The sequence below is a fragment of the Anoplophora glabripennis genome, unplaced genomic scaffold (genome assembly GCF_000390285.2).
Source record: "Anoplophora glabripennis isolate ALB-LARVAE unplaced genomic scaffold, Agla_2.0 scaffold71, whole genome shotgun sequence".
NCBI lineage: Eukaryota > Metazoa > Arthropoda > Insecta > Coleoptera > Cerambycidae > Anoplophora > Anoplophora glabripennis.
Window position 1 is genome coordinate 10,721 of NW_019416239.1, and position 24,128 is coordinate 34,848.

Sequence of the window (24,128 nt, forward strand, 5' to 3'; positions counted from 1 at the left end):
CAAGTTAATATATTTATATCAATTGAAGGAACAAAATATTATGCATTATTATGATTAATTTTCAATTTATTAATTTGTACATGATACCATTTTATGTATTAGGCACATCTGAGTTGAAAATCATAGGTATTAATCATTTAATAAAAAAATTATTAGTATACGTATACCTACACATTGGACTAGGTTTGACAGTACACAATATTGATTTTTAGAAAGTAGTTTCCTTTAAAAATTACAGATATTTCAAACATTTTATTTAATACCTATTTACATTACTAAATTTATTTACATTAACTAAAATATATAATTTTTCTGCAATTTTTTAAACTTATACTTGAAATATTATATAATAGTGCTTATTTATTATATTTATAAAAGATAAAAAAATCTACTACTCTAGTAATATTCTTATTGGTTTAATTGGTTGTGAAATTAAAGTCAACTTTTTTCCCTTTACATTAAAGAAATGTAAGTAACTCCAAAAATATTTCTCTGCATGTTTACAAACTTCGATAACAAAGTGAGAAGCTTTAGTTAAGCATCCATATGTTTTTCTTATTTACAATTTTGAAATTATCTCATCACTTTCAATAATCTCCAAGCAGGAACTGCAGATTACAATTTTTTTTAACTGTCTAGCTACAAAACCGGCAGCATATGCTATTACATCTTGGCAATACAATGTTAAGTTCCATGTACTCGCTTTTGTGCAATACAAATTATTGTTGTGTAACTCATGCATCGTAGTTAATCTCAACTTTTGGTAAGACACTTGAACAATGTAAAATAGCTGTGCTATCAAGAGCTACATTAGCTTTTTCGTTTTCTGAAATCTCAGAATATCTCAAATTTTTCCAAACACGTCCTAGTGCATCACACCATATTTTCAATTTTTCTACATTCGATGAAAACCTACAAAAACATCACATATTAATATCACATTTGTTTTAGTGGAATTTCGCTATTCTACGCCAATGGTCAGAAAACATTTTAAAACACTTACCTATGATAGGTTAGGTTGACGTTTCCATACGATTTGAAAAACGAACACGTTTTTCTACTTTTAACCATTGTCTCTTACACTAGAATTGTCTATAATAAAGTAAAATAACAGGCCAAGGCACAGATTCTCAAAATATCGCTTATAAACACGAAATAAATATGCACCTCTGCAGCTCTATGTAAACATACAACTAACCAACATTGTTGCCAGCCCGTAAAAAAAGAACTTATTCTGCCGATTTCTTAGAGCATATAAATTCAAAATAACGATGACAACATCTCAATTAAAATGTAAAATGTCTGTAGTAAATAACATTAAGATTATCACCATTTAATTACTAAAATTCTTTCGCTTAACATTTGATTATGAGTGACTATTATGAAATATGTCAACCACGCTAATATTACAGTTTGTAAACAAAAACGTTCCGGTTGCGTCAACAAATCCTTAATGTGTCCTCTATGTTTACTTATTCCTCTGAGGAAAAATTTGTTTTCATTGTTCTTCAAAAACCTTTTCAAAATTTCAGATATTTCACAAATTTTGCGAATCGGATGAATTCAAATTCGATCATAATTTTACAGTTACTTATTATTACAGAGCACCACTTGCGACACTTTTCATGTCTTTACCATGTCATAACTTTTTTGTACTTCAGTGTATCTGCCTCTTTGATTTTTTCTTATTTGTTTACCTTGCAAGTGTTGTTACGAGTAGTTATTTTCTAGAGATGTACCTTTAAAGTTAGTAAATGGAAACCATTTTCAGCAGTTGTTACATAAAATGGATAACTTTTTTTATTAATTATTATTTATTTCGTTGTATTTTATTGTTTTTTGTTTAAAAGTATGTTTTCTTTTTTTCCTGTCAGCATTTGAACTTATTACTTCAAAAAATTAAAAAAAATATATATGACATAGGCAGATACTGAGGTGCAAGACATTTTAAAGACATGCAAAGTGCCACTCTCTAATCTCTAATAAGTAACAGCAAAATGTGTGTAATACGCATAGTTTTGAAAAAGTTATTTAAAAATAATAAAAACAATTTTTTCACTTTGACGCCCTGTATTCTTTTAAGTATCAAAAGTATAACACGCCCAACTGATTTTCTATAAATTGTACTGTTTTGATGATGCTATAATCAAATTTTTGATAGTGTTTCGTATGGTTAAGTAAGAAAAAAATTGTATTGTTCCTGTTTCGATTTGCATTGACAAACACCTCATATTTTATAGGTTCGTGTTTATTTTTTATGTGACTAAAACTACATCTCGAATTAGTAAATATCGTCAAAAATTAAGAAAGTAAATAAAAAATACCTTAAAAAAATAAAAATATGTTTCTTCAAAAATAAAACGTCTTCATCACTGAAATCAACAGGATACCTTATGTCTAGAAAATTCGTTAAAGTATTTTCATAAATCAAAAACATAAAACAAAAAGAATACTTTTTCCAAAATGTTTCAATATTTGAGGAAAAATCTCTTTATTGGTCCCTAAATTTCTTTTGTAGGCTTTTCTAATGTTGAACATGAATTGGTTCAAAGCGTCAAAATCTTTAAAGACAGCATTGCATATTGCCTTTATTCGGATGCATTTATTGATACAAATTATAAATACCTGTACACTGTTTTCTCAGTGTAATAAATCACGGGTTGTTTACTATGTTACGATGTTGTTCGAAATTTTAGTACGTTCTAATATTGATCCTTTATCATTATACAAAATACTTAATAAGTGCTATTAATAAACAATTTGCCGTTCATAAAAAATAACGCTATCCTCAATGCAAATGCTAGAACGCGGCCATCATTTCTTTTTATATCATGTTCTTGGAACCGAGGGCACTCGAGAAGGTACTTGAGCGAATTGATCATTAAATGTGATTTTGATAAGAGAAAAAATCCGTTACTTTGCCTTATTATTTGACATTATCCGATTCAGATGATCTGATTTAACAACAACCAAATCACAATTTTAAGCCGTGCGAAAACAAATTATCAAACGAAAAAATCCATCGTTATAATCAAGTGGGCTAAGTCTAATCTATGAAAGTACAAGAAAGGGGCGATATATTACAATGAGTTATTTATAGCAGATATAAATAACAAATGTAAGTATTCTGCTCGAAATCAAATGTTTTTTTTTAAATTTACTCTTGTTGAATTGTATTTTTTGAATATTTCTTTTGCAGGGTAACGATATAATTTTTAACCTAGTATAAACCTCCTGTTTTATGTCAGTAGCGTCACATTTTACTTCTATTGATATACCAGATACGTAATAAAAATCCTAGTTATCTGTGCTATTGACAAAAATTACCATTGTGCACCGGAAAAGCATTATTCAGGTTTTACTATCTAGTGTTGACTTAGCACTTTTTCTTTATTAGTCACTTGAATAGAATAATCATTATTTTGAATTGAATCATTGAATCGATTCGGATTTATTTAAAAATTTTCATTGTGAATGAGAACGGTTGAAAAACCTTATAAGTCATAACTGATTAAATGTGAAGATCTGTTTTCACTGTTAATCACCACCCCCTTGAAATTTCTAAATTGAATTAAAGGTAAAGTCCATTCTAATAACATGTAGATAAGTTTCAAGTGTGTTTTTTACATATTTGAGTAAAATCGTAGAAATATTGGCTTTGTTTCCTATAGTAAAGTAAACTCTGTAATAAAAGTCAAAAACATTCAAGAAAAATTATGTTCAAAATTTACACAATCGGAGAAATAACTAGCAACAATTTCATTAAATATAATCACTTTCTATTTGCTAACACATAATCGTGTTAAATAATGATAGTTACAAAATCTCATAAATTTTCTACGAAAATTTTTATTATAGCTTATGCTAACATATTACTATCGAAATTTTTAAAACATTGTAACTGTAAATGCTATAAATTTTCTAGAAATTGTCTAGTGAAAAAGTATACAGGGTGTGGCGTGTATAATCCATAGAAATTAAACTACAGCTTCCTGATGATATTTCTAATAGAAATGTCTTATACGAAAAAGTTCTATTTTCGCGTTTTTTTTTTTGTAAATTAAGGTACATTTATTCAACTAAAATGAAGGCCGACCCTGTGTTATTTATTAAAAACTTTGGAAATGTTTTTATGCGACCCGAGATGCAGCCTTATAATTTAAGTCGGTATAATCTAATACTAGTAATACTAAAAGAAGGTTAGGTTATATTGTCAAAAAATTTGTGCAGTCAACTGATTTTGTATTTGTATTGAATTCATTATTCACTTAATTATTAAATATTAAGCATCGTCCATCGACCCATCAGTGTTAAAATGTAAAAGATTCCAGACAAAAGTTTTTATTTTGTAATTCCACGATAGTAACAGTGTAATTTTTATAAAGAAGAGAAAATAAGAATAGCGTGCCGACTACATTAAAAACGAGATTCGTATTTCTTACTTTGCTTAATTTTTTAGTTTGTGCACAAACTTGTTTTACAATGAATCGAAAAAACAATGCATTTACTATTTCCCAACGTGTCGATATGGTGTTAGTGTATGGTGCAGCCGGCGAAAATGCGCTCGCGGCGACTAGGTTGTACCAGGAACGATGGCCACAACGTCACCCTCATGTGCAAATACAATCCTACAGTGCGTTCAGCGGCTGCGAGATACGGGAAGTGTTNAATAATAATGTCCTTATTGGGTAATGTATAAAAAAAAATTACAATAATTAGGCAAGGGCGAAGTTTGGCTTACGCTACTTGCTTAACCTTTATAAACATACTATAAAACACAAATACAAAAGAAAAATACAAAAAAGAAAAAAGAAAAAAAAGGAATATAGAAATAAATACAATGAACGTCAAAAGCTAAAAATGAAAAAAGAGAAACATGATACATGCGATTCATTTAGAGCGATGAAAAAGTAAAAAAATAAATTATGTTAATATATATAACAAAGATCAAAAACATAATAAGTTAAGACGGAAGATTACAGATATGAGATTTTATTTTTTTGCGATAGTCAGCGACATAATTTTGTTTCAATTACTATTAATAGAGTTATAAATAGTACAAGCATTAAATGTAAAAGAGCGTATAAACATGGCTGAACGAAATTTAGGTAGAGAAAGTTTGGATGGAAACCTTATATTGACATTATGAATTTCATCACGGCGTATCATTCAGATATGGTGGGGAAGATGTGTGAAAATTTGATTTACAAAACCACTAAAATGAAATGTGAAAGTATCACTGATATTCAACCAACCCAACTATCTAGTCTTTTCAGAAACTCTATCATATTTATTTAAGCGAAAAACAAATCTACAACAGCTCTTTTGCATTTTCTGAAGGCGATCCTGAGTAATTTTGTCTAAACAAGGAAAATATACAAAATTGCAGTAATTTAAAATAGACAACACAAGTGATTGAACCAATTTTTTTTCTTAATTTAAAATTGAATATACTTATATTTTGATAAAGCAACCTCAAAGCAATATACCATTTATTTATCAAAATAGAGACTTGTTCTCGAAACCGAAGCTTAGAATCTAGGACGAGCTCTAGATTTTTTACTACATCTAAAGAATTTAAGGTCTGATTATTATTAATGTGCAATTTTAATTCTCTCTGCATTTTTATTTGTGCATGTGTGCTGGTGTGAAGAAAATAACATTACATTTACTAGAATTAAGTTTTAAATTATTACGTTCAGAATAATGCAAAATAGATTGAAGATCTTATCTGAGTTAATATTATTGTTAGCTGTAATAATGTCACTATTGAAGGACAAAGACAACTGTGTATCGTCAGCATAGGCTATGACGTTAGAGAAATCTACCGTCTCAAAATGTCAGCCGTGTAAATGACAAACAAGAGGGGCCCAGGACTGATCCTTGAGGAACCCCCGAAGAAACAATACCAGCCTGTGAAGATTTATCATTTAACATAACTATTTGCTGACGGTTACTAAATGCCTTAAAGAAATTCAGAGATGTTGTATCAAGCCCATAATAAAATAACTTTTCACAAAGTAAAGCCTGATCAAGAGTTTCAAAGGCTTTAGAGAACTCATAATAAAACCAGACAGGTTGTATTACCTTGATCTAAGTTTCGTAAAATGTCATTAGTGACATTTGCTAATACGGTGGTTGTATTATACCCCTTTCTAAACCCAAATTGTTGCGATGGCAAAATATTATTCTATCTATTATCTTTTCTAGCATCTTTGATAATGCCGGATTCAAACTTATGGGACGAAGATTGCTATAAAATAAAGGACTTTTTACTTTAGGAAGAGGTTTAACTATTGAGGTTTTCCACTGATGGGGAAAGTCACCTAATTCCAGGCAACAATTCAGAATGTGGGTAAAGAGATAGTCTAGCGTGGGCGAACATATTTGTAGCATTTTTGCGTTGATATTCTCTATTCCGTATGCATAAAAATTCAAACTAAATAAGACATCATGAACCTCTTCCACGGAGACCAATTTAAGCAAGAATCAGGATATATCAATCTTGTATTTTACCAACAAATTAGCGAATGTATTAATTTTGAATTTTATTTGAGAAAGATTTTCAATGATTTCCAAAAACGATGCCTTTAGTGTTATGTAATTCTGATTGACATCATGTGTAAATCATGTATCAATTAAGTTTACTCTGTTTACTATGTCCGTACAATCTTATACAGAACTTATTACTTTCGATAGAAACCCTAGAGAGTCTTCGTAAATATGTAGTTGGACGTTTTTATTCATTTTATTGCTCTTAAATCAAGATAAATATAGAAATTTTACAAAGCAGACCACTCCTACCCAAAAAAGGGTGTATGGAAAAATTTTGTATATCTATTACATTATTTTAAAATAAATAGTTTACTCAGATGAAGTTGTAAATCATAATCCGAAATAAATAGAAAAATTGATGACATAATGTTTTCAAAAGTGTACTATTAACAGATGATTATCAAATCAGATTTGGTCGATAACTGAGATAATTTCATCTTCACCTGCATTAAATAAAATATTTGACAGAAGAGCCTGATCATTTAGATCAATGACAATATAATCTCCAAAGAAAATTATGCTTTGACGTAATAAGTGTTAATTTTGCAAAATGGGCAAATAATACACTAAATAGATCCAAATTCCTTGAAAAAATATTTAAACAATGTACTGCAAATTTGATAAAATTATTAAAGATCATCTTAAGTAACACACTGTCAGTATACTCATATTGACACTTTCAAATCTTTCCTTCTATATGTTTATCTTAAAGGTTAACCAGAAATGTACTCAGGAAGTATATCGGAAACTTTTTAACATGATATAATTCTTAAAAAATTTCCCAAGCGTGGGTTGCTCAGAGAAATAAGTAAACATAGAGAGGCCCTAAGCACTAAATAACATTCATTTGTAGTCAATAGCAACAGATAGATAATAGAGTGAGTAGGAAAAACAAAAATGGCTGCTAGAGGTGCAGTAAACTTCAGTGGCGTGCCCAAATACGTACAGAGGGTATCGAATATAAATTAAATAAAACTTGGGTACTATTCTTTAAACAAGTTGATATATTTACTTCAATAGAAGGAACAAAATATTTTGCATTATTATGATTAATTTTCAATTTATTAACTTGTACATGATACTATTTTATGTATTATTTTTTTAAAATTTCTCCATTTTAAAACGTATGGTATTTATCCTGAAAGGGGCTATGATCACAAGCTGCTTAGAAATGAATTTAATATACCTTCTCTTGAACTTCGCAGAATGCAGCAAAGTCTGAAAATCCTCTATTTGCTGACACACAATGGAATTGACTCACCAGATTTATTGCAGAAATTATTATATCATTGTACACCTGTTATAACTCGCCAGCCCTCTACTTTTCTCTTGCCACAAGCTAATTCAGACTTATTGATTAAATCGCCTTTTTATAATATGTTGCATAATTTTAATATGATTTCTGGTACATGTGATATTAATTTTGATGGGTTAAATGTCATATTGGATAGATTTGCAGTAGCCGTAAGGGTTTTACATCAGTAGTATACTAATTGCTTTTATTTTTTGTATTATAACCTGATGTTATATTCTTGTATGTACATTTAATTATGTCTTGTGTTGTATACTTATCTATCTTTGTTATTTATATACTTTAGTGTAGTAATATTGTCCTGTAATTGGAGTAATCTGTTGGGCAATAAAACTAAATAAATAAATAAATAAATAAATAAATAAATAAATAAATAAATAAATTAGTAATATTCTTCTTGGTTTATATTGTGAAATTTCATGATGCAGTTTTAAAAGAAAATCAAAAATGAGATCGATCATGATATTAAAATGATTAGTTAAAAAATATTCTACTAAATGTCTTTGTTGCAGCTTTAATTTTTATGTATTTTAAAACAAAGTCAACTTTTTTCCCTTTACATTAAAGAAATGTAAGTAACTCCAAAAATATTTCTCTGCATGTTTACAAAATTCGATAACAAAGTGAGAGTTAAGCATCCATCTGTTTTTCTTATTTGCAACTTTGAAATTATCTCATCACTTTCAATAATCTCCAAACAGGAACTGCAGTTTACAATTTTTTTTAACTGCCTAGCTACAAAACCGGCAGCATATGCTATTACATCTTGGCAATACAATGTTAAGTTCCATGTACTCGCTTTTGTGCAATACAAATTACTGTTATGTAACTCATGCATCGTAGTATTAATCTCAACTTTTTGTAAGACACCTGAACAATGTAAAATAGCTGTGCTATCAAGAGCTACATTAGCTTTTTCGTTTCCTGAAATGAATGAATATCTCAAATTTTTCCAAACACGTCCTAGTGCATCACACCATATTTTCAACTTTTCTACATTCGATGGAAACCTACAAAAACATTACATATTAATATCACATTTGTTTTAGTGGAGTTTCGCTATTTTACGCCAATGGTCAGAAAACATTCTAAAACACTTACCGATGATAGGTTAGATGGACGTCTCCACACTATTTGCAAAACGAACACGTTCTTCTATTTTTAACCATTGTCTCTTACACTAGAATTGTCTATAATTAAGTAATATAACAGGCCAACGCACAGATTCTCAAAATATCGCTTTTAAACACGAAATAAATATGCACCTCTGCGGCTCTATGTATGTAAACATACAACTAACCAACACTGTTGCCAGCCCGTAAAAAAAAGAACTTATTCTGCCGATTTCTTAGAGCATATAAATTCAAAATAACGATGACAACAATATTATAATTGAATCTCAATTAAAATGTAAAATGTCTATGGTAAATAACATTAAGAATCACCATTTAATTACAAAACTCTTTTGCTTAACATTTGATTATGAATGAGTATTATGAAATACGTCAATCGCGTTAATATTACAATTTGTAAACAAAAACGTACCGGTTGCGTCAACAAATCCTTAATGTGTCCTCTATGTTTACTTATTCCACTGAGGTGGGTTGACTTAATGCCTTACCTGCACCATAGCTTTGCACATCCAGCAAATGGACACGAAAACTTTCTCTTTCAGATTCAGTCCACACCCAGTACTGATCAAAACGGTTCCCAGGATCCTAATGACAACCCCAGCAACCAGCACAGCAACGGCTAAACATACCACACTCCCTTCCAACTCATTGATACGGACTCTAGCCCCTGTCACTCCGAACAGGATCGGTTGGAAGATCATCCAGAAAATCTCGAAGCTGGTAGCTGCAGGATTGTCTTCCACGTCCCATCCTTGCTTAGTCCAAAAGCACAGAGCTACGAATGCTGAGGCGACACATCCTAGAGGCCCTGCTCCCCCGTAACCTAAGAGTTCGCTTCCGAAAACTGCGGCCATGCCTCCAGCTAGCAACAGTAGAATTCGTAACGGTGCCACGAATGGGTCGTTTCTTTCTGGGGCGTAGCTGCATACCAATCCCCACAGGACGCCAAATCCTATTCCTAAAATTTTATGTTTAAAATTTACTATTCTACGTCATAGTCTTGTTACAATAGTTATTACTTGTTAACCACTAAAGGTACCTTTAAAAAAACTATGATGTCTTAGATGTTGATTAATCCCAACGTAAATGTAATTATTATGAACAGTGATTTTAATTTGGATGCTATTGTTAGGTTCTAAAAATTATGATGATTTTATTAAGTTATATAACATTCTATTCAGTTTAAATTTCAAACCGCTGGTGACTTGACTAACCCAATAACTACTTCTGCAATTATTAATCAATTTTTTTACCAATGAATAGTAGTAGTTTTGTATGGGTGGAAGATAATATTATTTTTGATCATAGAACTGTCTTTTTAGAAGTACAATCGAAGGCAAAGAAGGGATGGGTGGAAGAAATTTCAGTGAAAATCAATAGTGTTTATTCATTGTTATCATCTACAAATTAATATGATGTCCTTAAATAGATCTTTGATTTATAATGTTTTAATAATGTTTATAATTAACTATAAGTATCCTTGATAATTGCATAAATATGAGGATTGTAAAAAGGGATGCGTTAATGATCAAACTGAGATGTCAAACTTTAATCTCAGATAATTATACGCATTAAAAATGGTGTATCCATAATTGTATTTATCATATAATAAAGCAAAGAAAACGCGCGGATTGTTCAAAGTCACATCCAAACCAAAACATAATAAGGCGTATGTCGTCGTGAGGAGAATTGAAAAAGCTCTAAAGTGAGGTGTCACTCAACATAGGGTGCCATTTAAAATTTTTTGGGTATTTTGCGCCCTTGCCTAAGGGGTAGATTACAAGACACCAAAACTTACGCCCTTGAAGAGAAAATCGATGTATATCAGTTTTTTTTTTTTTGTTTTTTTTTAATTCCGATATTTTCTAGGTGGGAAGTTTTAATTGAAACACCCTGTATATAAATGGCATTGCATTAAAATGTGTAGGTGAATTATATGAAAATCCTGTAATGGTAACCTCAGTGGTCAATGAGATTTTTGTTAACGCACCTAAAGATCTACCTACTTAACCTAATGTCAAAGCAAATAATGCAAACACATGCCCACAATATTCATAACATTCAAAATAATTTTTTTCTTAAACTTTTTAGCAGTGAAGAATTGTAGATTTTGCCAGAATAACGTTTACAACGGAAGACCACGGACTCAAAATAGACAGATTTAGGCTAATTCACCTATATCCGAAATCGCTTCGTTTGGCCGCTAGATGGCCTCAGAACACTTTGTTAAGTATTGTAAGTATGGGTGGGAAGATAATGAATACATTTAAAAAACATTTTTTTACCCAAACCGCTTATTTAGTCAAAATTCTACAAGAGGCTCAAATGGTATCACCTATCGAACAAAAAATTGTCATGGTTTTATAAAAACATATAAGGTTTGTGGACTGTATTTTGTATGGGAAAATGCGATTTCTTCAATTTACAATAACGAGTTTTTATTATTTAATTAAAGGGTTTTACAGAAAAATTACTTTTTTACAGAAAAATGACTTTTTATATAACTAATGACAAGACAGACATACGAAGTCTCAAAACAAACAACTCAATCTTTTTTTACGTTTCCAACGTTCTTTTTTATTATTTTATTTCTATGTACACTCTTCAAATTCTCAACAGTCATTATTTGTCATTATTGCCAGAAAAAGGAAAAAGTTATGAACGGATATTATCACCATATGTACATCAATTTTGTAGGAGTTGTAAGTTTTAAAAAACACTCTGTATAACGCCAAATGTGTAGATTGAAAGCAAGTCCACACCCCAAAAATAATCCAAATCGAATAATACGTATTCGAGTTATTTACAAAATTCAAAAATTTTTCACGAATTTTGGGACCATCTAGCGGCCAACCGTGGGTCTTCCGTCTTGAGTACTTATTTCGTTAACAACTTGTATAACAATAAAAAAACAAATATTCTGCAAGATCGGAAGAAATTCCGATGTTAAAAATTAAATAGTTGTTGTAATTATAGAACCACTAACCATTTTGGTGATTACGTCCTATACAACTTGAATGCTTTGAGAGTTAGTAAAGTTGTACATTCATTAAAAAAAAGAAACCCAGAATCAACGGGCCTGTTATTTACCACAATTACCGTTTGTTCTACATTTAATTCAGTTGTTTCGATGTAAACTAAGGAACGAAGCTTGCGGAATCCGTTTTGTCTTTAAAAGACATTTTTCTTCAATATTGTGAAGCAACAACAACTGAAGAATTTATTCATGTGGGAAATAGCTGTGATATGCTACTTTGTCAGTTTTTTACAATCCATTCTGATAGAAAATGTGTACGTCTTATTTTTTACTACATGGCACACTTGGTTTATGTGTCCATCAGTTTGTGGATGAACTTTCAATAAATTTTGCTTTAACAGTGAACAGATGTGTTTCCTAGATAATGATACAATACAATACGAATTTATTGCGTTGAAAGACAAAATATGTTATTGTTTACTATTTTTTGTAAGACTGACAAATTTTATTGATTGCGTCAGTCATTATTGTAAAAGTCAAAATTTTTGTTTACTTAATATCTAAGTGGTATAACACTTAACATATATCTCTAATGATTGAAATGATTGATCGAATTTTGTTTTGCGCTAGAAGGAATGTATCTACATATAATAATAAATTCAAATTAAAAACATAGCAAACTATTCGAAGTATTTCCATTATTGTGCAAAATTGTAGTTTTAAAGTTGATGTAGTTTTAGCTGTATTTTATTAATTTACCTCCTAATATCGACACTGGTCCCTGAAGAAGAACGCTCGTGACTGAGGGTTCCGAAAACATAATGCTCTTCATTATGCCGAAAACCGCCACTGACGTAGAATCGCCGATACTAGCCACTGCTATTATGAGGGTTGGTATTCCTTTTGCCACACCATAGCTTTTCGCTCGAAGTCGGAAAAGACACGGTACTATCACCGCAGGAGCCACGGCTGCTATGATAACTCCTGCAAAGTTGATTTATATTAAAAGAGGATTATGTTTTGTTTTATTAAACATACCTAGGAGTGCCGCAAATTTCCAAGAGATGTCTAAGACGTATCTGGACAAAATAGCAGCTGCGCCTGCTTCGATACACCATGGTACCAAAGACAGTCTCAACACAGTGAATTTTAATCTCTTTAGAGCTGATGGATCCAAATCAAGGCCAGCACGCAACAAGATGATTACCAAAGCCATGTGACTAAAAAGGATATTATTTAGGGGAGACTAGGGACAGTTGATACAGCAGGAGACTTGATACATTTTTAAAATACCCGCCACGTCGTGATAGAATATGTCTGCAAACCAATAGGAATAAAGATAGGTGACAGCAGTGTACCTTATTCAAGGCTAGTAGTCATTGGGCCATTAGTATAGTAAAGACAAGGCTGGCATGTTCAAGTGCATACATTTTGTTGGAATTGTGAGAACAGTTGCAAGCAAATTTGTATCAAAGAACAAATAGATGTAGTGTTTTGTAAGCGGTCGCTGTTAGCTGGTATGTATAGCTGTGCTCTCATATACAAACAATATCTTAATGTTTGCTCAAGTGAAAATAAATTGATTATTTATTGTTGTAGTACCCTCTGGGACATATGATACTGGTATTACTTAGGGAGACTTGATACGTCTCAAATCTCCCCAGTATGAAGTTTCTTAGCAGGTACATTTTTTATTTTTAGTTAAAATGCCTTTTAAATACAACAAGAAAACTAATCGGGTACCAGTGTCAGAAGATATTATGAAAAAGGATGCGAAAGAAGTTATCGATTTGGGTTGCAAGATTAGAACAACCGCCAATAAATATGGAATCGATAAGATGACTTTAAGACGATATGCAGCCAAATATAGGGAACATGGCTTGCGAACCACATTTGTTCCAAATTTCAAGCATTCTCAAATATTTACTGACATAGAAGAACAACAGTTAGCTCAGTATTTGCTTACTGCAGCGAAAATGAACTACGGGCTGACGCCAAAAGAATGTAGAAAATTGGCTTTTCTTTATGCTACTGAAAACAACAAAAAAATTCCTCAGTCATGGAGAAATAGTGAAGAAGGGTCTTACGACTGGTTTAGAGGATTCATGCAAAGAAATAGTAATTTATCTATAAGACGCCCTGAACCAACAAGTCTAAGTCGAGCAACCGCTTTTAATAGGCATACAGTTTCACAGTTTTTTGATTTGTTAAAAGAAGTCCTCGAACGAGAACAGTTTGAGCCAGCTTCTGTCTATAACTGCGATGAAACTTGAGTTCAAACTGCTCATAAGCCAGGAAGTATCATTTCTCAAAGAGGGCTAAAGCAAGTTTCCAAAGCAACGTCTGCAGAACGTGGTCAAACGGTAACAGTATGCTGTGCTGTTAATGCTGCAGGAAATTATATTCCCCCATTCTTTATATTTTCCCGCGTTAAGAAACAGGATTATATGACCTATGGGGCTCCTGTAGGATCAGTTGCAGTGACTCACCCGAGTGGATGGATGACTGTGGAAAATTTTGTAGTGTTTTTGGAACACTTTGTAAAATTTGTGAAATGCACGAAAGACAACAAAGTTTTACTTATCTTGGACAACCATAGTAGCCACATTCCTCCACAAGGCCTAAATTTCTGTAAAAACAATGGGATAGTTTTATTAAGCATGCCGCCTCACACCAGTCATAAATTGCAGCCCCTGGATGTATCTACTTATGGACCGTTCAAAACATATTTTAACACTGCATGTGACAATTACTTAGTAAATCATCCAGGTGAGACAATAACCTTAAAAAATATAGCAGAACTGGTGGGTATAGCTTTTGATCGTGCGTTCACTCCTACTAACATAAAAAATGGGTTTGAAAAAAGTGGATTACAACCTTTTAATCCACAAATATTTGGAGATGACGAATTTTTATGCTCGGAGGTGACTAATCGCCCAGAAATGATAAATGAGGAACCTGCTCCAACTGCATATCAACAACGCCTTGAGCGAACTCCTCCTGGCAATAACGAACTTCACATCACTGGACAATCTTCTGAGGAATGCAGAGCAACAGAATCCACAACTAACAGCAGCGCTGGTCCATCAGGCCTAAATTTAAAGAGCCCGGAAGAAATAAGACCTTTGCCAAAAGCGCCTCCGAGAAAATCAGTAAAACCACGATGTACGAAAAAATCAAAAATACTTACCGATACTCCTAATATAAAAGAAATAGAAGACGAAGTGGCAGCCAAACAACTTGGAAATCGACAGTCTGTAAAAAAGGCAATATCATTTGGTAAAGAAAATGCACCACCTACAAAATTAAAACAAGTAAAGCAGCGAAAAAGTTATGAGAAATGTGAATCCTCGGATACCAGTGAAGATGAATTGATTCAAACTTCTTCAAGTTCAGAGGTGACAGATATTGAGGACTTAATTATGGAACAAGAAGAAGAAAATAATTTTTCTCAAGGTCTTATCAAGAAATATGATTACGTGCTAGTTAAGTTTAAGGTAGGCAGATATGAACGTCATTACGTGGGGTTGGTTGAAGAAATAATGGAAGAAGAACAATTCTACGTTAGTTTCATGAGACGGAAGAAGCCGGGATACTCTTTCGTATATCCTGATGTTGCAGACAAGTCTATTGTGCCCATTTCAGATATTATTAGATTACCTCCTCCTGTTTTCTCAGAAGGAACCGCCAGAATGCATCGAAAATTATCATTTTCAGTAAACTTTAATAAATATAGTAATGTTATGTAATATATATAGTAATATTAGTACAATTACATTTAAAGGGTGAGTTATTATCTTTATAAATAAATGTTTAAAATTCCGATTTTCCCTTATTTTTAAAAAAAAATCTGAATTTTTCTTGCTCCTAAAATTGTGTGTATCAAGTCTTCTGGTATTCGTATCATCTCTCCCATAGCAAGGGAGAGATGATACATTTTCTACTTTTAAAAAAAATGTGTCTTATGGGGAAAGTTGTATCCGCTACTCAAAATGTTGGTGTAGAAGTTATAACCAAGACCATAAGGTTTCGCACAGATGTATCAGACCTTTTCTAAAGATGATATTAATATGCCTGTAACCTTTAATATGTTACGTGAATCAACCCTCCCCGGTCTCCCCTATATTATATTGGTTTAAAGATATACAGTATCGAATGAACTGACACACATCATCAAGATAGACAATGTATCTATTCAAAAGAGCTATACTAACAAGATTCGGACAGGACTAATCTTCACTTGTCTTCTGCAATAATGTTTTCAAAAAATGGGAAGCCTTATATGTCATAAATTGGTATTGCATCATATTTCTCAAATTGTTCAACGTGAACTTCATTCATTAATCTTTTCAAGGCACTTTTAAATGCTTTTAATCTTCTCCGAAATCTTATGCATTCCTTGTAAAATATATACATACAAATTATGCAAAATATATTTTGGATATTGTAAGAATCATCTGAGTGTGATAGTTACGTAGGTACTTGGCATACTTATGACACGAATTGCAAATTGGTGGTCCTCCTCCTCATATTCCTAGTAAAGTTACTTTATAAATGGCTGTAATTTATTGTTGATCCCACAATGTTTCAACGTTGCTGTAGAGACAAAGGCAATAACACAGATGCTACTTCATATGTACGTGGGTGTGAACCGGACTTTTTGAAGGCCAATATGTATACCAATTTGTAATTTAACAAACATTAACTTTGAGATTTGATTCTGTCTGCTTCTGAATCCGAACAAAGACAAAATTGACGGGACTAAGATGGTACATGAGCACAAATTATGGTAGCATTATAAAAGTGTAACTTATCAATGCGGTTGACAGACAATTTATTCAGCTAGATACAAAAAATCAATTACTACTAAGTTAAATTATATTTTTTCCCCAAGACCTGCGTTACCTAGAATATAAGGCTCCCATCTTTTTCTTCAAATTTGCAGAGAAATACTTATATTTAAATGAATCTAAATGTATTTGAGTTGATTATTTGCTAAATAGGTTTACAGAATGTTCTTTAAAATTAGTTACAAATTGAATAGGTACCACCTTACCTTACTTGCTTTGTGATAGGCGTAAAGGAATCATCAATATCCACAACGTTGAGGTTCTGAAAGATCAGTCCAGTAAAGATCATCCCTATTAAAGCCGGTAGAGTAGTCAGACTCATCAACCATCCTCCAATATGAGAACTTATACTGAGCAGGATCAGTTGGTACAGCTTTCCATGTGGCGGTGCCGCTGCGTCACCGATTATAGCATACATTATACACCAGGAGTAGATTCCTATGAGGCTCAGGGATAATATCCTTGTGAACTGACGGTAAGAAGGAAAGTACGGATGAGGGCACAACTTAGGCCAAAATGACGGTTGCCATGGTTCCTTTTCTTCGTCGCGAGATCGGCATTTCATGCAGAACAAGTACAACCAGGATCTAACAGGTTTGAAAATAAAATACTGATAATACTTTTATCGTTAATAATATTTTTCTCTATGTGTTTATTATGGTTTGAGAACACACTGTTGTCTGTACTATCACCTCTGCTCAAGAGGCACAAGAACATGTGAGTATGATTTTGTATATATTTTTAGATCTGTAGGAGATCTATAGCTATTGAATCACGCCTTTCATATTGGTCAAACTCGTGTATGTAGAGGTTGGATAAAATGGAGGATTTACTTGCAGACAGTATTATAAAGTCATTTAATTGTATGGATCAAAACATGCATACAAAATCATAGGACCACATTTTTCTCACCATGTGAATGTGTTTCTGTTTCAGGGGGTAGTACTTTGAAGAATGATTAAGACTATGTTAACTAATCAGTTAATAGACTGTATAACAATCTAATCACCTGTTAATTTATCGAAAGCCTTAACAGGTTCTTATAATATTGAATATAAACTAAAAATTTTGGTTAAACCAGATGTCTATCTGCAGGGTAGGAAAGTACCGATGGTCTATCTGAAGTTACGTGAGAGCGATAAAGTAAGCCATAGAAATCCATGTGATAGACAAGAATGGGTATAGTATAAGAAGTGGATCTTGTTTGTGGAAGGGCGAAACGGGCGGTGACTATGAGCCGCCTTCATTATAGCCATCCTCCTCTATCGCATGGATTTCTATGGCTTACTTTACCGCTCTCAGTAACTTCAGATAGACCATCGGTACTTTCCTACCCTGTATGTACCATAGAGTTAATTTCAGATAGGCTTAACTTATTATTTTGGAATCTTCCCCTTATTAGGAGCCTGTACATACATTTAATAAATATGCTAACCTGCCGTCATCTTTTGTATACTGTATTTTGGAGTATGCTGAATCACTTTGTGAACATCTTTGTGAATCTCCGTTGTGTTTTAAATCTGAAAATAAAAATGCAATTAAAGTTTATAATTTTTAGAGTTATACTGATGCCGTACTAAATTATTATTAATAAATACGTTTACTATTATTATTATTATTATTATTATTATTATTATTATTATTACTATTATTATTATTATTATTATTATTATTATTATTATTATTATTATTATTATTATTATTATTATTATTATTATTATTATTATTATTATTATTATTATTATTATTATTATTATTATTATTATTATTATTATTATTATTATTATTATTATTATTATTATTATTATTATTATTATTATTATTATTATTATTATTATTATTATTATTATTATTATTATTATTATTATTATTATTATTATTATTATTATTATTATTATTATTATTATTATTATTATTATTATTATTATTATTATTATTATTATTATTATTATTATTATTATTATTATTATTATTATTATTATTATTATTATTATTATTATTATTATTATTATTATTATTATTATTATTATTATTATTATTATTATTATTATTATTATTATTATTATTATTATTATTATTATTATTATTATTATTATTATTATTATTATTATTATTATTATTATTATTATTATTATTATTATTATTATTATTATTATTATTATTATTATTATTATTATTATTATTATTATTATTATTATTATTATTATTATTATTATTATTATTATTATTATTATTATTATTATTATTATTATTATTATTATTCAGGCTGTTTCAGAAAGACTTCCGGTAAATACAGGGGGTGATAGTACGGCAAAAAATAATTATTTTTTGTCTTATGAACTATATGTCTATTATCTCCTCTTGTTTTTGAGATACAGAGCGACAAAATAAAATTTTTTAAATAGTAATTTTGCGAATATTTCCAAACGGTGCTAAATATTTTTATGAAATTTGGTATTCAGGGGTTTTTAAAGATGCCAAATACACTGGTCTAATTATTTTTTGGATATTTCATAGAGGGCGCTAGTTATGCTACATTCCTATTACATTTTAAGTTCTAATTTTTTTAAGGTTAGATTTTTTACCATTCGGGCTCCAATTTCTAGTGTACAATTTTATTTTCTAAAGATAATGCACTGTTGTTAGAACTTCCTAATGTGGACAGTTTTCGAGAAAAAAGGCTTTTAATTAAACTCTTACAATATTACGGTATATAAAATAAGTAAGCTTATGTCAAAACTTATAGCGCCCTCTATGAAATATCCGAAAAATAATTAGACCAGCGTATTTGGCATCCTTATGAACCCCGGAATACCAAATTTCATAAAAATATCTCACACCGTTTGGAAATTTTCGTATGACTTATTTGTAGAAGAGTAGTTTAGTCTTAGACTTGTAAATGATCTAATAGTCCAATTAACTAAGCCTTTAAATCGAAATTTTGCCAACTTGGCTGAATTTTTGATATGAGTTAGTTTAAGGTATATTATAACAATAAGTGAGAGTAATTTTTTGTTCAACCCCCGGCCAAGGGTGGAAAAAGATAAAACAAAGGGCTTTTTCAAGATAACTCAAAAAGGGTAAGAGCTAGAAAAAAAAGTTTTTCATGAAAGTTGTAAAGCAGACAATTCTACATAAAAATGGCCTCTTAACTTTTTCTTGTACTATTACAATTAACAGAGTTAGGGAGGCTAGAAGTTAAGGGAAGATTTCAGAAATTTAAAAAAAATCATAACAAACAGAAAAATGATTGAATTTTGTAATTTTTTTTTTCAATCTGCTCTAAAATATGTAACTTTTCTTTTCAGAGAAATAGATATATTTTTTAATTTTTAATAAGAAAGTTATAACAAAAAATCAAATTTTTAATCGTTAATTTTAATGATTTAACAAAATTAAATTTCTGAAATCTTCCCTTAACTTCTAGCCTCCCTAACTCTGTTAATTTTAATAGTACAAGAAAAAGCTAAGAGACCATTTTTATGTAGAATTGTCTGCTTTACAACTTTCATGAAAAACTTTTTTTTCTAGCTCTTACCCTTTTTGAGTTATCTTGAAAAAGCCCTTTGTTTTATCTTTTTCCACCCTTGGCCGGGGGTTGAACAAAAAATTACTCTCACTTATTGTTATAATATACCTTAAACTAACTCATATCAAAAATTCAGCCAAGTTGACAATTTTTCGATATAAAGGCTTAGTTAATTGGACTACTAAGTTTGTCGCATTCCAATACAATCAATAACAGACACATTTTTTCACTCTAACTTTAAACCCGTTTTTAGCGACAAATATAGAGTATCTTCTGTAAGTAAAATTGAATGGATAATAGGTATGTTTAGTCAAAAATGACATACAATGCGACACAAAATCCAGGTACAACACTATGTGTGGCGCCCACTAACATTAAACAAAGAACTAAGTAAATATTTGAGTTTCTCATCATTAATATTCCCAGTTTTTCAAATTTCGCCAAATTTCCATATTATTGAACAAAAATGTAATCAAAATATCAAAGAAAAATTTTTTTTGGACGCTCTGTATCTCAAGAACCATGCCGTTTCCGACCCATGTTCATATGAACTTTTTATCCTAAAATTATTATTTAAAGTTTGTACAAGTAAGTGATAAACACCCTGTATATAGTTTCCCCGACCCTAACATTATAGATTTAGTTTACTTTGCGTACCCGTCAACTGTTGCCGTTTCTCTTCAAGATTTATCACAATGTCTGGTCATCGATGCGTAATGTTACACAGATAAAAACTCCTTAATTAGTTTTTGTGAACATCTGTTTTTTTATTTGTCATTAATTATAATATAATTGGTGGTATAAGTACTTTGCTAAATGCGATAAAATCTTGCCATTTCATATATTTCACGTAAACATCCTTTCTCATTTAATTGTTATTATACAAAATACAAAATCATTTACCAAAAAACAGTCCGATTGGGATATAAATATGCCGTTGCACGTATCAAGAAATGTGTCTTGCGGCGATTGGTTGTAAACTTAAGTTTAGTTATAGTGAAGTAGTATTTTCCAACTAACATTTTTCTGTATAACGATAAACTTTATTAAATTGTATAACCAAGAGTAGTGTAAAGTAGCTGCGGTAAAATAAATATTGAATAATCGGTGATACCTGGTTAGAATTCGTTGTTTGTTATGTGTATTTCAACACAAAACTTCTGGTAATAAGAACTAGAAATTTTAATATTAAGATGACAAATAACATTCTGCAACTGTGTCAAGTTATAATCGATGGCACTTATCCAAATACAAACACCTTAGTTTAATGTTATTCTAATTACATATCTTCAGCAAAACCAATAAATACTGAATTTTTCTAATTGCGTGAAGCGTGAGTTGAGACATACTTAAAGACTTCAGCATTTTCTTTGGGTTGTTTGAGAGTTGTAGATTTGGTATTCGGTTTATTCATTTCAAATGCAATCATCGTATATTCTTGTTGCTATGTCAGCAGTTAGTAATCTTGTCTGTGAGATTGGATATCTTTTGTATATCTAGACGTCTGGTGTCGAAGACTTAATTTGATAAGATTTTAAAAAATTATTTTTTGAATTTGTTTGAATTACCTTAATATCTTCAAAAGTGAATAAAAACATCTAAGAATAATAGAATATTATGGTTTTCTGAAAGAAACTCCATTAATTTCATTAAATATATTTTTTCCATGCTGCTGTATTATTATCGCGTGGATCCTCAAAATAACGGGTGTGTTATAAAATGCGAAATGCAGAAAATAAGCAAATTGATTACCTACTTGAGTCTACTTAAAAATTATCAGTAAGTACATCGCTCGTGTACTATCAAATACAAATGCATGTACATTCCGTAGAAACAAGAGAAGTACCTACTTGAATGCAGACACTATCAAAAGCATTAACTTTTTAACGAAAACACATTATCTAATAATTTATGCCTGACTCATTAATTTCGAAGAAACACTAAACCATTTACAAGATTACAGATTTCATATTGTGTTTTATAATATTAAAATCGTTTTTTGGTTTCTTTTACAGCTAAATATATTAGTGATGGAAATACTGCAATACGTGTATGTAAATAATCAATGACAGTGTAATATATCCAAATAAATTCGTATTGGAGATAACAATTTGTCACACAAGGATAAGGACAATTTAATTATTCAAATGAAAATTGTAAACGCTTAATATAAATAATATAAAGAATGTCATTTTTAATTATTAAGCTCTTTCCCAAAGTACTACTTAAAGTATATCTATGGTAGGTGCCCTCCCACACATATTAGTTTATCGCTATTAAACATCATATAATTTTTATTACTTATTTTATTAGTTCCTATAACTGGAATTGATAGATGAGATATATTTTTATGCATGACCAAAGAAAAATATTTCCATGCAGAATTGTATTTACCTTTCACTCACCAGTTGTATACTACCTATTAATATGCACTGTCTCCTCAACCATGTTAATTTTTTTAAATAAAACTCTTTTCGAAAAAAGTTTTCTTGGAAGATATAGAATAAATTCACGTTATATAAATGTGTTTTTTAGTATTGTCTATCAAGAATCTTAAAGTCTAAAACAAAAAAAAAAACTTGTTATTACCTCCATTGGCAATAGATGCTGCATTTTCAAGATCTTTGTGCATCACACTTTTTTTACGGACTGGTCCAACTTCGATATGGGTAGATGCCGTGGATACTTTCCTAGTTTTGGAAGTATCGAAAATGAGATTATCATGTCCATGAAGACCTTCCATCATTCCAAATTTGCGAGATTTTTTATTTTCTGTCACCGAATCTGCATTATCCAAGTTTCCAGACATACCTGAAACGTTCCAAATTTGTAATACGCTTTTTTAATAAGATTTTTTCAACGACACCTTTAGATAAGTAAGCAACATGAAACTTCACTTTGGTTCAAATTGAATTCTCAAAAGTCTGTGAGCAGCACACGAGGAACCGTAAGCGAAAACTTATCATACAGTTTTACGATTCAACGACTGATTATTAACGCTGTCAATCTACTATCAATCTACAAGACACTTATTAGATAAATGGAAAATCTGATAGGAATTCTCCGATTTTGGCCTTCAAGTGAAGAGGCTTCAATCCGCGTTATTTATGAAAAAGGCGGTCTATTTACCCCTTTTTGCTTAGACAGATAAAGTGTTTTGAGATAGTATGTATGTCAAGTGAGGAAATACCTCATTCCCATACTTGTGAACATGTTTAGAAAAACAGAAGAATGATACTAATAAACACTTACAAGACTGTATTATTCCTATAGGGACAAAATTTGCCTCACAATCCGTTTACTTCACTTCGGGATTAAAATATACACGTAGTCCCACCTAAGTATTGGACAGAAGACTAATTACATCTTCTACCAAAACAACAATCAGTAATCAAACAATTTGTATTTAATTGCAGTAATAATAAATTAATATTTTCCAATATGATCTGATCTTACCTTGAATTCCGTTACACTAAAGTTAGTTTTTTAATAGTCGACCCGCCGAAAAATTGAAAGAACTGAAAGATTTATAGAAACTTAACACATATTTTCAACGTTCAATTAATAAGAGTGCAGTTATGTTGATAGTACCTATTGCAATGTGTCGCTGTGAAATTTGAAATATCGTATTAGGAAAAATGTCATTCAACACTCAAGGTAGTGTATCGGCTATAATTGGTAATCGTTACATCATTCATTGCATCTATACTAAGTAATGGTTTTTATGAAGTATTTTATCGACTAAGAATTTATAATTGCAGTGCACAGAAAA

The 24,128-nt window shown here is 30.7% G+C and overlaps 1 protein-coding gene across 3 annotated transcripts; it reads right to left on the reverse strand.

The window, feature by feature from the left end:
* Positions 1 to 9,433: 9,433 nt before the first annotated feature.
* LOC108917633 (sodium/hydrogen exchanger 9B2) lies at positions 9,434 to 23,865 on the reverse strand. 3 transcript variants are annotated; one of them, XM_018724347.1, is made up of 8 exons: positions 23,813 to 23,865; positions 23,609 to 23,725; positions 22,946 to 23,167; positions 18,263 to 18,347; positions 17,034 to 17,414; positions 13,016 to 13,197; positions 12,737 to 12,961; positions 9,434 to 9,958 (listed from the first exon to the last, which is right to left on the reverse strand). In XM_018724347.1, exons 3-8 carry the CDS (start codon positions 23,163 to 23,165, stop codon positions 9,477 to 9,479), a joined length of 1,575 nt encoding a protein of 524 aa, XP_018579863.1. In that variant the 5' UTR covers positions 23,166 to 23,167; positions 23,609 to 23,725; positions 23,813 to 23,865; the 3' UTR covers positions 9,434 to 9,476. The 3 variants fall into 3 exon arrangements, with proteins under 3 accessions (XP_018579863.1, XP_018579864.1, XP_018579862.1); XM_018724348.1 differs by lacking the exon at positions 23,609 to 23,725 and having other exon boundaries at positions 23,813 to 23,848; XM_018724346.2 differs by lacking the exons at positions 23,609 to 23,725; positions 23,813 to 23,865 and adding an exon at positions 23,223 to 23,314.
* Positions 23,866 to 24,128: the final 263 nt, after the last annotated feature.